The 12038-nt window shown below is 32.0% G+C and overlaps 2 protein-coding genes across 2 annotated transcripts; both read right to left on the reverse strand.

Annotated features, from left to right (window-relative positions):
* Window positions 1-1802: 1802 nt before the first annotated feature.
* Window positions 1803-7639, reverse strand: LOC145315773 (DNA oxidative demethylase ALKBH2-like). The gene is made up of 6 exons (XM_080155854.1): window positions 7473-7639; window positions 6462-6565; window positions 5497-5635; window positions 4350-4470; window positions 3009-3139; window positions 1803-2019 (listed from the first exon to the last, which is right to left on the reverse strand). The coding sequence occupies exons 1-6, from the start codon at window positions 7625-7627 to the stop codon at window positions 1983-1985; spliced, it is 687 nt and encodes a 228-aa protein (XP_080011980.1). The 5' UTR covers window positions 7628-7639; the 3' UTR covers window positions 1803-1982.
* Window positions 7640-7643: 4 nt separating this feature from the next.
* Bub3 (mitotic checkpoint protein Bub3) lies at window positions 7644-10377 on the reverse strand. Its single transcript, XM_080155853.1, has 6 exons — window positions 10246-10377; window positions 9866-10010; window positions 9516-9650; window positions 9162-9261; window positions 8555-8881; window positions 7644-8126 (listed from the first exon to the last, which is right to left on the reverse strand). The coding sequence occupies exons 1-6, from the start codon at window positions 10360-10362 to the stop codon at window positions 7967-7969; spliced, it is 984 nt and encodes a 327-aa protein (XP_080011979.1). The 5' UTR covers window positions 10363-10377; the 3' UTR covers window positions 7644-7966.
* Between the last annotated feature and the right edge of the window lie 1661 nt (window positions 10378-12038).

The raw sequence follows: 12038 nt of genomic DNA on the forward strand, positions 1-12038 counted from the left end.
TAAGGTAGGAGCCGGAGCCGGAGCTGGAGCCGGAGCCGCATCAAAATTATACGGCTCCGACACCCTGCCTTAAAAAATAAAATCTCAATTATCAAACATTCCATAATAATTAAAATATCTTTTCCTAATAAACAAAGTTTTGTTAATTTATTACAACAATCTAAAAGAGGATTTGCGTAGAAACTGCACACTTCTAGTTTTAGCTCTGTCAAGGCAACAACCTTTTGTGACAACAGATCAATTTCTTCTTTGTCTGTGTCATATATTTCATACAGATTTAAGATTTCCAGGTTAGGAAACTTTATGTCCTTAAGGTCAGGTTGCGAGAGTAATTTGCAGCTAAACGAACACATCTAAAAAATTAAGGTAAAATATATTATCCAAAATATAAACAACTATTTTCTAATACTATAATGTTAGATTTTTTGTCTAAATTGCTTATTCTACTCAGGGATCTAAAAGAATAAGACAATGGTCGATAAATTTTTGTACATCCTCACTGATGATATTCAAAATTCTGTAGATTACAATTAGTGGATGAAACGTATGGACACTCAACTATATGAACCAACTACTCAAAATTCAATAAAAGTCCTCAAGGTTGTTAAGTCAACCAGTTAGAAATAAACAGCCAAATGTTCTCTGCCTCCTTGTATTCTACTACTTGAACAATCGTGACCCTCCCTCCCCCATCCAATCCTTATAATGCTGCAAAGTCCAGCAAAGTTCTGCAGGGTTTTAAAAATTAACTAAAATAGGTAATAAGATCAACATGAAAAATACTAACTTTGAGAAATGTAAGTTTATCAGCGCACAAAATTAGAATAGTTTGTCCGGTGCCCTCCAGGTGTTTATATCCAACTTCACCGCGCATATCAAGATCCAATCCTATGGTAATGTTCTCATATCTAAAAGTTAAAACATTTTTTTTTTATGGAAAACATGAAGGCAATTTAAGAACTATAAAAAGAAAACAATATTAGCATTAAAAAAATAAGAAAAATTTTATTAAAATCAAAATATACCTAGAAGGTGTTTTAACTCTTTTTAAAAACTTGTTTAAAATTAATACCTATTTCTTTTATGTGCATTTAATTTGAAAAAAAATGCAAAACCTGGAGGGAAATGAACGTTTGACGTTTTCAATTTCTTCGCACAGCTTTTTATACTTTGCTGAATTGTTGAGGAACTCAAACACAGGAACGTGCCAGTGGCGCAGCCGCTTATCACAACCAGTCACCCGTCTATCAATACTTACAAAAAAAGAATCATTAATGTTTGTTTTAAATTTATACAAGTCTTATACTAAAAAAAATTTAAAACTTTCCCCCATCTCCCCAAAAATATTCGATCTGGGGAGGAAGGGAGGGAAGACGAAGAGAATTAAAAGGTGGTTTGAATAGAGGTAAAAATTTTAAAACATAGCACATGAGCTTTACAGAATTACTCTAATTCCTTAGGTCTACCTCTAGCCTATGTCCCCATATGTCGGACATCGTTGCAATACTTTAATATCTTACCATCTGTTTACGAGTCTCAAAATTTTCATATCACTAACTTGAAGAAATTCCAATATTTTGAGTAGAGCCAGGTCAGGTAGTTTCTCAAAACTGAACTGGCCAACCTCTTGGATGTTCTCTTCAGGTTGTTCATTCATTGTAATAAGCAGCGCAGTTACTGTATTATGCAATATTATCACAATTCTTAGGTAAATGTATAGCTTCCTAATAATTAGGCATCTTTATTGCAAATACATTCATGTTTCCTTTTCAAAGTTTTTACATAAGAACATTTTTTATCTGCAATAATTTTCATCAAATAAGTCACTCAATAATGAGGGTAAAATTCCTAAAGAGCATAAAAATTTTCACATAAAAAATATTAACAGTTTTAATGCTTCATTTTTAGTAAAATTGGCAATATAAAAAAATTAATAAAATATACATATATCATAGTTACTTATAAAATTTTTCCACTTATTTCTATCTGCTTATGACTTTTCTGAATGTTATGTTGATCCTAAAAAATAAAACTAGTATAAGTAATCATAGGCGTCCAAGGGGGGGGGTAATGGGGCGATTACCCCCTCCCAAACGACTTTGGGGGTGCCGTAGGCACCCCCAAATTTTTTTTCATTTTACCCCCCCATTTAAAATTTACCTTTACCCTTGGGGTGCCGTAGGCACCCCCAACCATTTAGGAGGGGGTATTTACCCCCCCAAACAATTTTGCGGGGGTAAATACCCCCCCCAATATAAAAATCTCTAATAAAATAAATTTTTGCGCGCTTTGCGCGCATTTTTAATACTATGTATTTAATAAAATTTAAATTACCCCCCCAAAAAATTTTACCCCGGGGGTAAGCTTTGGGGGGGGTAAACTAAATTTACCCCTGCCAACAGATTTCAGGGGGGGTAATTACCCCCCCAAGCAAATTTTACCCCCGGGGTAAAAATTTTGGGGGGGGTAAAAAAAATTTGCGGCGCGCTTAGCGCGCTATTTTACCCCGCCCAAAAACGAATTACCCCCCCCAAAATAAAAAGCTTGGACGCCCCTGTAAGTAATGTAATTAAAATGTTCTCTTTTTTTATAGAAAATGTACCTATTTAGAAGATAAAGTAGATAAAGAATTTCGATTATTACATGAAATTTCCTAACTTTACTACTTAAAGAAAAGCTGTTCTTGAAACTCAAACACATAAAAACTTTAATTTAGAACATTATTTTTTAAAGGTCGACCGAGGACGGACAGGAATTTATCCTGTAATTATTCATTTGGTCTAGACATGGGCTAGATAAAAATCGTATTTTAGCTATAATGAAAGAAAACATGTATTGTTTCGTACTATAGACAATTTTAAAGTAATCATAAAATTATGATCTCTATAAATGGGATAAACTTTCACTTTTTGATAAAAAAAAAACTGAATTTATTAAAAGGAATATTATAACTTTAAAATTATACACTTCTTAAACTAACCCATTAGAAAAGATAGTCAAAATTATACCTTGTTTCTTTACAAGATTTTCTTGGAGGTAAACTGTGATACCAATAGTTATTTGTTGGAAGATTCATCAGTAGTAATAAACCATCTGTAAGCACAAACTTTTCATCTTCTATTTTCTCTGCCTTTTTATCCTAAAATAATAAATAGGTATAGATAAATTTGAGCTTCATTGTCCCCTCTATTTTTAGTAGCGAAGCTACTCTATAATTTGAAATGTCCATCTGTATGTATGTCTGTCTGTATGTCTGAAACGTGATTTACTCGGCTTCTATTCAAGATAGACAGCTGGAATTTTTAGTAAATATTCTCATGACATATGCCCATCTAATATAAACATTGTTTGGTCCATCTGTTTGTTATTTGGGGTGATAGATCGATTCCTAAATTTTTAAGTTTTCGTGATTTTCTCAACTCCTTTTCAAGATACAGGGCTGAAATTTTCACGGTATAAATAATTTTATATTCTACATATTATCCCCAAATTTCATTAAGATTTTTTTATTGTGGAGCTAGATCAATTCCTAGATTTTTTAGGTTTTCATGTTTTACTCGGTTCTCATTCAGGATTGACAGCTGAAATTATCAGGGATTGAATATGCTCATGTTCTACATATTTCCATTAAGTTTCATTAAGATTTGTCTATTTATTGCGGTGCTAGATCGATTCCTAGATTTATAAGTTTTCATGATTATAAGGTTGCGTGATTTTAAAGGTTTGATGATTTCTCTATTTTACCAAGATTAATGTTTATCATATGACACTGCTTTATAGTAATTTTTTCATGATATCCATTCATAATTTTTGAGCTTCGCTACTTATGGATGTTGTCATCCTTATTTTTAAATTTATCTTCTTTATAAGCAAACTAGCTACTGCACTCTCTAGGGTCTCTAAATTCCAAGGGGCAGAGAAAGGAGAAAAATAGCTTAAAATCATCCCAAGACTCAAAATCTTAAAATTAAATTGATGCAAATGATCTCTGAAATTACTATGGGGGTAAGTTTTTTCTTTTCAGAAAGCTTACTTTATAACTTTGGGTGGTTGGAAGCTAATGACCAACATTGACCATGCACCCCTTGACCAGATGAGGGACATAAAGAATTGTGGCACAGCCGAAAGAATAAAAAGGAAACAAAGTAAAATATATCCATTATCATTAGAATTGGAAAATAAAATACAAAACAATGATTCAGTCGCAAAATTAAAAGTTTTTTATACTACACCAATTAAACTTATCTAGAACTGTGCAATACATGTGCGTTACCAGATACATGTGACCGTCCTCTCGAGGCTAACCAACCCACCAATCTAGAATAATTAGAAAGCCGTATTCAATTTACCTGATGCCTGAAAATAAAATCTCTTTCTGCTCCGAATGTAAGACTTGCAATTGGCGTTTCTTTGTCCAACTCTTTCTCATCATCTTTATGGTAACCCATTTTGTCAGAACCATCCTTATATCTAGACAAACTTGTCATGGTTATGTATTCTTTTTGAAAAATCAATTTCAATATTTTTCTAAGTGTTATCTTCACAAACAAATCTATGGTATAGATGTATATACAGATAACTACCTCCTCCCCTTTTTCAATGACCTTTTTCGTCTTCTAGTAAATTGTTTTCTGCTACTTGGCTGTGTTAATATTCCCGACAACATTGGTTGATTTTTAACAACCCAATTGAGAGTCGGCACAAGGTCATTGTGATAGGGAAATTCAGTTATTTAACCCTTTCTCCATAGTGTTTTACTGTTATTCTTCACAGAATTTCTTGTAAAATTAAAAATTGAACTACAAAAAGAACAATGTCATTTAGGAAAATTATTTTGGTTAGGAAAAAAACTCTTTAGGTAAATTTCAAATAATAAACAATCTATCAACATCTAATAGGCATCTCATAAAAATTAAGGGGGTATTTTATTTAGAGTATGTTCTAGGAGTTTTACAAGGGGTATTTTACCAGGACCATTTTTATAACTATCGATCTAACCTTTCCCAAAATATATAAACAAACCTAGAACCTATTAAAACCTTTCCTGGTCAGTTTAAAGGTTAGGAAGAAGAGTGAACAGTAGGGTTGGCAATCCGGATCCGGAATCCGTTTTTTAATAGCGGATTCCGGATTCTTATTTGGTAGGCTAAAATTAGCGTCTTGAGTTTTTTCTTTCAACTCCTCCTCTTTGAAGGCAAAGATTTTCATCATTATATATAATATCTTTTAAAATCTGGTTCGATTCTCGAAAGTGAAATATAGAGAACACCAAGAACATTGATTTCTAGGACATATGTAGCACTTAATTTTTAAAAAAATTTAAAAAATCCTTTTAAAATATTGCTAGAATCCGGAATCCGAATCCGCAAGGAATCCGCCACTTTTTTGACGGATTCTTTAAGAATCCGAATCCGGCCCAAAAATTCGACGGATTGCCATCACTAGTGAACAGACATTCATACATCCTACCTTATTTATGTTCTTATAGAATGGAACCTGTTTATTAGAGCAAAGTTGTATCTGAAACCTGTGACAGCATGCACCCTGTCCACGAGGTATTGTAAGGTTTGTGTCCATTCTTTAGCCACTATAGTTGTTCCACTATACTTGTATGTCAATCCTTTCTCACCATATGCTAAATAAACAAAGAAGATTATGTATACATCTAATAGCAACAAAGTTTTAATTTAATCAGAAAAATAAAAAAGATAACTTTGTAGAACATTTTCCCGAAACCGATTAATATCCGGGGATTAGAACCGGTACTCAGACATACTGAAAAATTATGTCTAGCATCGTATTATATCCAGTTTTCTACGAATATAAAAATGTACAATCACAAAATTAAAACCTGTCCTTTTAGACTGTGCATTTCGAGGCTAAAAACTGGTTTTAATATTTTATGTATACACTTTATATCCGCGGAAAGCTGTTATTAATACGTTGCGAGAAATAACTATTACTGAAGGTAACATTTGTGTCAGTCTATAGCTCTTTGTCAATAAGTCTTTGCTTGATTGGGGTACCTCTTCTTTTCCCCTTTACTCTTATATATCCTGTGTGTTTTAAGTATTAATGAAAACTCAGATTTCAGTTGAGTTGACTACTCATGTGCATTAAGGAATGACCAGCAACCAAAATAAATCATATTGAAAATAATATAATACTTTTTTATATAATTTAGTTCTTGGTTACAGCTGGATACAACATACGGAAATCATGGAATGTATTAACTCCATAACCTCTATTTTGTATGAGTTATTCTAGGTAAGTTCAGACGCGAACAATCATTACAATTAGAGATGGCCCTGAAAGATCTGTATTTATTTCCTGACATGTCTCTCCTATGTATAACTATCATGTCCTTCTATGGCATTAATCGACGAGCATTATTCTAACTTCTAAGTTACCCTAAATAACTCTATATTCCTCAACAGATATAATATACCATTATTCCTAACCTGCTTGTTTACGTGGAATTGGATAAACTTTGCCAAAAACTTTAACTTGAGCCAACTCTCCGGTTAAATATTCAATTTCTTTCTCAAGGTTGCTAAAAATATCCCTGAAATTACATTTCATGTTATAAAATAATAGTATTTTTTATCCTTTTCAGGATTAGCTTCAGCTGTATTATTCTTTAAAAAGCTATGTCTTATCCCTCCACTAGTTTATATAAAGGTTTCTACTTTATATAATAAGATTGACAAGGAATCGACAGTATTCCTAAAAAAAACCAGGTGGGTGTTAACGAGAGATTTCACCAATCAAATACCTATATCTATTGAAGAGCAGCTTCTATGTGACTATAATATCACTCGCTCACTATCACACGGCTCAAACAAAATTTGTAAATGAAACAAGGATGACAACATCCATAAAAGCGAAGCACTGAAACGGTAGGACAAACGGACATTAACGCTTGTATAGTGTCTGAACTGAATAATCAGAATATAAAAGTATCGAAAGAGTCGAAGTTGGAAAACTGCTTGATACAGGATAATGTTTATGGACATACTTACATTTTTAGGACTTGATTATAGAGTTGCTTCGCTTAAATATTGTTCATTGTGGTCCCAGGAATCAATATACCAAAAATCAGATCAAACGGATAATTAGATCACCTAAAAATTTATTGTTAAAAAAGTAGAAAAATCAACATGTTTAAAATGGACGTACTGACATTCTGGGAATGATTATAGAGTTGCTACGCTTTCTAAATCGTACCTAACCACTACAGGAATCATCATGCAAAGTTTGAAATCGATAGGACAATTCTAACATGCCTAAATTAACGAATAAAAGCTATCTAGCTCGGACGGACGTACGGACCGACTCTAATTATAGAAAAGCTTCGCTTTTAAAAAAAATATAAAAAAAAATAACATCACGACTTAAATCCTCTCATTAAATTTACTGTTTCATTTATGCCTCTAATTGTAACAAAACATTATATGATTCCATATACCTACCTACTTGCAACTTTATCAAATAAAATAACAAGACTTAAGTCTAAGTTATTACGCTTGATATATTTCCATTTTAAGTCAGTCGGATCTTTAACATTCTCTATTTTTAACCGCTTTGTTGGTTGTGAGGAGCTATATTCTACACATTTTTTATCCATTTTTATTCAATACCTACTGAAAAGAAATAAAACTAAAATAAAATACTTTTAAGTAAAAAACAAAGAAAATGTTAAATGTTTATTCAATTTATATTGAAACTGTTTACATGTTGAAAAATGGAAAAATTATATTCATTCAGTACATATTTGTCAATTGTAGGCAAAGTTTATAAACTTATAAATCTTTTTATAGTTTTCAATGTCAATATTTAGTATTTACACACAAAACTATATTTGTTTTACAATAAGAAACTAATTTAATTGTTAAAAATTGAAAACCATACTTCAATCTGAGATCAAAGATTAAGAAATGACTATATAAATGATTTAATTTGTCACTTATTTTGGTTTTGTTTCTTGATCTGAGACTTGTCTGATATACACAGCGTCCTCTGGCAAGTCTCGCGTTATTTCTTCATCTTCATACATGTAGCTGGATGCAATGGCAAGGACGCTTCCATCCGCAGCAAAGGACAGGCTGGCAATACTTGTTGGATATCTAAATAAAAATAAGATACTTGACCCTGTTTTAAATGTTTAAGGACTAGTTACTAAGCTGGTAGAATAGGGATTCAAAATTGTTTACGAATAATAAGATAGTCATTTGTAATGAGGAGGACTATGATTTAAACATTAAGGCTTTAAAAAGTAGAAATATTTGAGTAAAACAAAATTCTGTCTTATTTCTTTTTCCAAAATTAACTATTTCCGACATATAAAGCAAACTCAAAGACCACCAGTAAAATAGTTCTCTATTTGACACAAGAGTTTCATTATCCATTCGTTATATTTTAAAAACATCATTAAAACATAGTTCTAAAAGCAAATAGAATAAAATATTAGGATCACTAACTTTTCAATTTTCAATATAGAGATACACATTTTATTATAAAAAATTTTCATGTAATAAAAATAACTACTAATTACCTGTGAAATTGGCATAGTCTCTTTTTATTGTAACCATCCCAAATATTAACAAATCCATCGGAGCCACCAGTAGCAAAAGTATTGTATTTCTTATGGAATGATATGGCGTTCACAGGATAAATATTTTCTACTCCGCCCTCCTTAATCCTGTGACATTTGAAGGCGTATTTCTTCTTGTGTGCTTCTGGACTTGAGTCAAGGTATTCAACTGCCACTCTTCCCTCTATGGAGCTTAGCACATATCCACTCTTGTTTGGAAAGCATGAGATACACCGGGTTTGGTATTTTAGACTTGATTCACGCTTCTGTGGAGCAACTGTCATCATTCTTAATTAGTGAAATAATATAAAAATAACATTGATTAAAAATCAAAACCAACATTATATTAAACTTATTAGGTAGAGAAGATACAAATATGACCAAAGCTACTATGTCAGGCAGAATTTTTTTTCTAAGTAATCCACACAAAGACCGTAGATCACCAGGTTGCTTGTCTCCAGGTTTAAATGTAAAGAACATTAAAAGGTACTCCCTACACATGACATGAAAAAAGTCATATCAATCGAGAACTCTCTGTCAATACATTGTTTATTTATTTTGAATCTACCTGATATCCCAAATCCAGACATGTCTTCCTGCCGTACCAACCACAAGCTTGTCTCCAGCCAAGGACATTGTGTATACTTTATCAGGTTGGGCGTAGCTTCCTAATAATAAAATTTTTGTTAAAATCAATATCTCAGTTTTGTATGTTTTCCACCCGAGTTGAATTTCATTGGAAAATATAAATCCTAAAATATCTCAATATTGGAATAGATAATAGTTGAATATATGAAGTAAGTACCTATATTATAATGGATTGAAATAATTTTCCTTCCAGGCTTTATTTTTTTATTTTTGATAAATGATTGTAGACCCTTACAGTTTACCCTTAAAGGTGTACTAGCAGGATTAAAAGTACCTGTACAATTATTAACTCTCGGATCCCAGATTTTGACTGTTGAATCCCAGCTTCCAGTACATATAATATTGTGTTCATTAGAATAGCAGACACATTTTATTGCACTCTCATGGCTTCCGATCGCTGTCTCAGTTCCTAAAATTTAAACTTGAAAGATTTTTGTACTTTAAAATTGTTTGATCGATTGTATATGTAACTAAGAGATGAACTATAACTCATAGCGCTATCTTAATATTATTTCGTAGCATAATTAATATATCTGAGGCTTGATCTCTGTACCTACAAGACGTTTGGAAAACGCCTAAACTTCCGTCCTTAATTCTGCTTCTAAATGATAGATAAAAGCAAACCTGAATTGATATCGTAACATTTGAGTATTTGATCCAGGCCCCCTGACCAAACATGGATAGGATCCTGGAAAACACAATCGAGAACTGGTTCTGAGTGAGCATACGTACATCTAACAGTATTAGCCGCAATATCATATAATCTCACCTAAAAAAATACTATTATTGTCTGTATTATAAATATATTAGAAGAGCAGCTACGCAAAATTAGGGTATGTTAGTAAGTTACTCTTACAAAAAGTACAAATTCTTTAGATTGTTCAGATTTTGTTTTAGCTACGCTACGTACCTACTTATAGGCATAATTGCCCTTAATATTATTTTTACTATTTTGTTAAATATTATATGTAAATTTGGAGATGATTATTACAGAAAATTTAAACCTTTTTATCCCATGATGATACAAGAAGAAATTGTGAGGAATGAGGACCAAAAGTGACTCTAGAAATTCCATCCTCTGGAGGATTTTTCAATTTAAATTCAGGTTTTGTTTCAGTCATTTCTTCTGAAAGGTAAAAAAAAATAACTTATATAAGTGTCTAATGATCTCTATCCTTTATATACATACTAGTGGCTTCGCCCCTAGCCTCTAGGGGCTTTGCCCCAAGAGGTATAATTACATCTTCTCTTCTATTACTTACCCAGCAGAACGAATCACAAATTTTCGCACCTACCCAACAGGAAAACATTTTGCGATTAAATTCGCAAAATTCGTAAAATTTGTAAAAAAAAAAAAAAAAAAATGGGGGGGGGATTTTTTTGTTTTTTGGGGGGTTGGGGGTATCTCACCCCCCAAGAAAATAGCTTAAAACCACCGCAGGACCAATAGGTATATACCCTGAAGAGTAGAATCCGATCGGTTCAGTGGTTACTGAGATCTTCACTGCGGCCCTGCAGCGTAGTGTAGTGTATCTTTTGTAAACAACTTTAGTCAATGCGATATTTTGGCCAAATCCCGACAAAATTTATCCTTTTAGTAGGTGTTAAAAACATCATATCTTTGGTCTTATTTAAGATAAATTAATAATTTTTTTACATAAATAATTTAATCATGGCCTCATTTATTGTTTTTTATTAAAAAAAATTAATATTTAATTTTTTTTAGGGCAATTGGAAGTCCTTAAATATAAGGTATTTTTGAGCGGTTACTATTAGCCCAAAAATAGTGCTACCATTACACGCAGCAAAACGCGGCAACAAGACATGCTTAATAATGAGTGTGCAAAATTTCATTAGATTTTATCCGTGGGAAGTTCACCCCATCTCACCCCGTATGAGGCATACTTTTTCTTACCGTTTCGGTTTTCCCCCCCTGGCGGCTTGGGGGTGGGCAATATTTTTAAAATTTAAACCAAATGTTTAAGACATTTTTAAGACCTTTCCAAAACATATTTTAGATTTCTTGTAACTTAAGTATTACTTGCACTTCAAATTTTTGAGCAATGTGTTTGAATTTCTCCCTCCCTGCGTTGAGTAAAACAAAACGATTTTTTTTATCAAAAATTTGCATATCTTGGTAAAACAACAGTAGAATTGATAAATAATTATATTTTTTAATTTTCCTATTAAAATACATGCAATCCCATTTCGCAATAGGAAAAAATTAAGTCATAACTCCTAAAAATAAAAAAGTTATGACAGTTTCAACTGTTAAGGTAAAGATTTTTAAGCCAAAGATACGCTAGGGCCACTGTGTATATACATATTAAACTACACATCTGTGATTATCAGATTTTCCTTTCGTCACACTATTCAAGACAATTAGTTCTAAATATCTATTTCACAAATAAGTACTAAAATTATTCAATAAATCGCTTAAAAATAAGATTCAAAGAGCTCTATTTAAAAAAAAAATTCTCTGTCGGGTACGTCGGAGTTTGCAGATATTACAAACAACAAAACTGCAGTGATCATATCCATAAACGCATCAATTGAAAAAAAAATAGCCAAATCGTGCCCAAGTGATATATTTTTAAAAATTGTTTAAAACACATTTGGACTTGGAAAACCTAATAGGTACACGTTATATAGCGAGATATTTATTACCGCGGAAACAAACAATATAAAATACTATAATAAGATTAAATCAAATTAGAATTAAAGAAGTGGTGTGGAGGATACTTCAAATTGTCATCAAAGGATAGGGACGAAACCCTAATTATATTAATAAAACAAC

This window comes from Acartia tonsa, chromosome 4, assembly GCF_053477335.1.
Source record: "Acartia tonsa isolate MP-2025a chromosome 4, ASM5347733v1, whole genome shotgun sequence".
Classification (NCBI taxonomy): Eukaryota; Metazoa; Arthropoda; class Copepoda; order Calanoida; family Acartiidae; genus Acartia; species Acartia tonsa.

Coding starts and splice junctions, on each gene's coding strand:
- LOC145315773 (XM_080155854.1), bottom strand. CDS start 7,627: ATGGATAAAAAATGTGTAGAATATAGCTCCTCACAACCAACAAAGCGG. Junction 4,471..5,496: donor AACTTTGCTCTAATAAACAG/GTTCCATTCTAT, acceptor AAGTTTGTCTAG/ATATAAGGATGGTTCTGACA. Junction 3,140..4,349: donor ATTTTATTTTCAGGCATCAG/GTAAATTGAATA, acceptor TTATTATTTTAG/GATAAAAAGGCAGAGAAAAT.
- Bub3 (XM_080155853.1), bottom strand. CDS start 10,362: ATGACTGAAACAAAACCTGAATTTAAATTGAAAAATCCTCCAGAGGAT. Junction 8,882..9,161: donor GTCTGGATTTGGGATATCAG/GTAGATTCAAAA, acceptor TCACTAATTAAG/AATGATGACAGTTGCTCCAC. Junction 8,127..8,554: donor AGACTATGCCAATTTCACAG/GTAATTAGTAGT, acceptor ATTTTTATTTAG/ATATCCAACAAGTATTGCCA.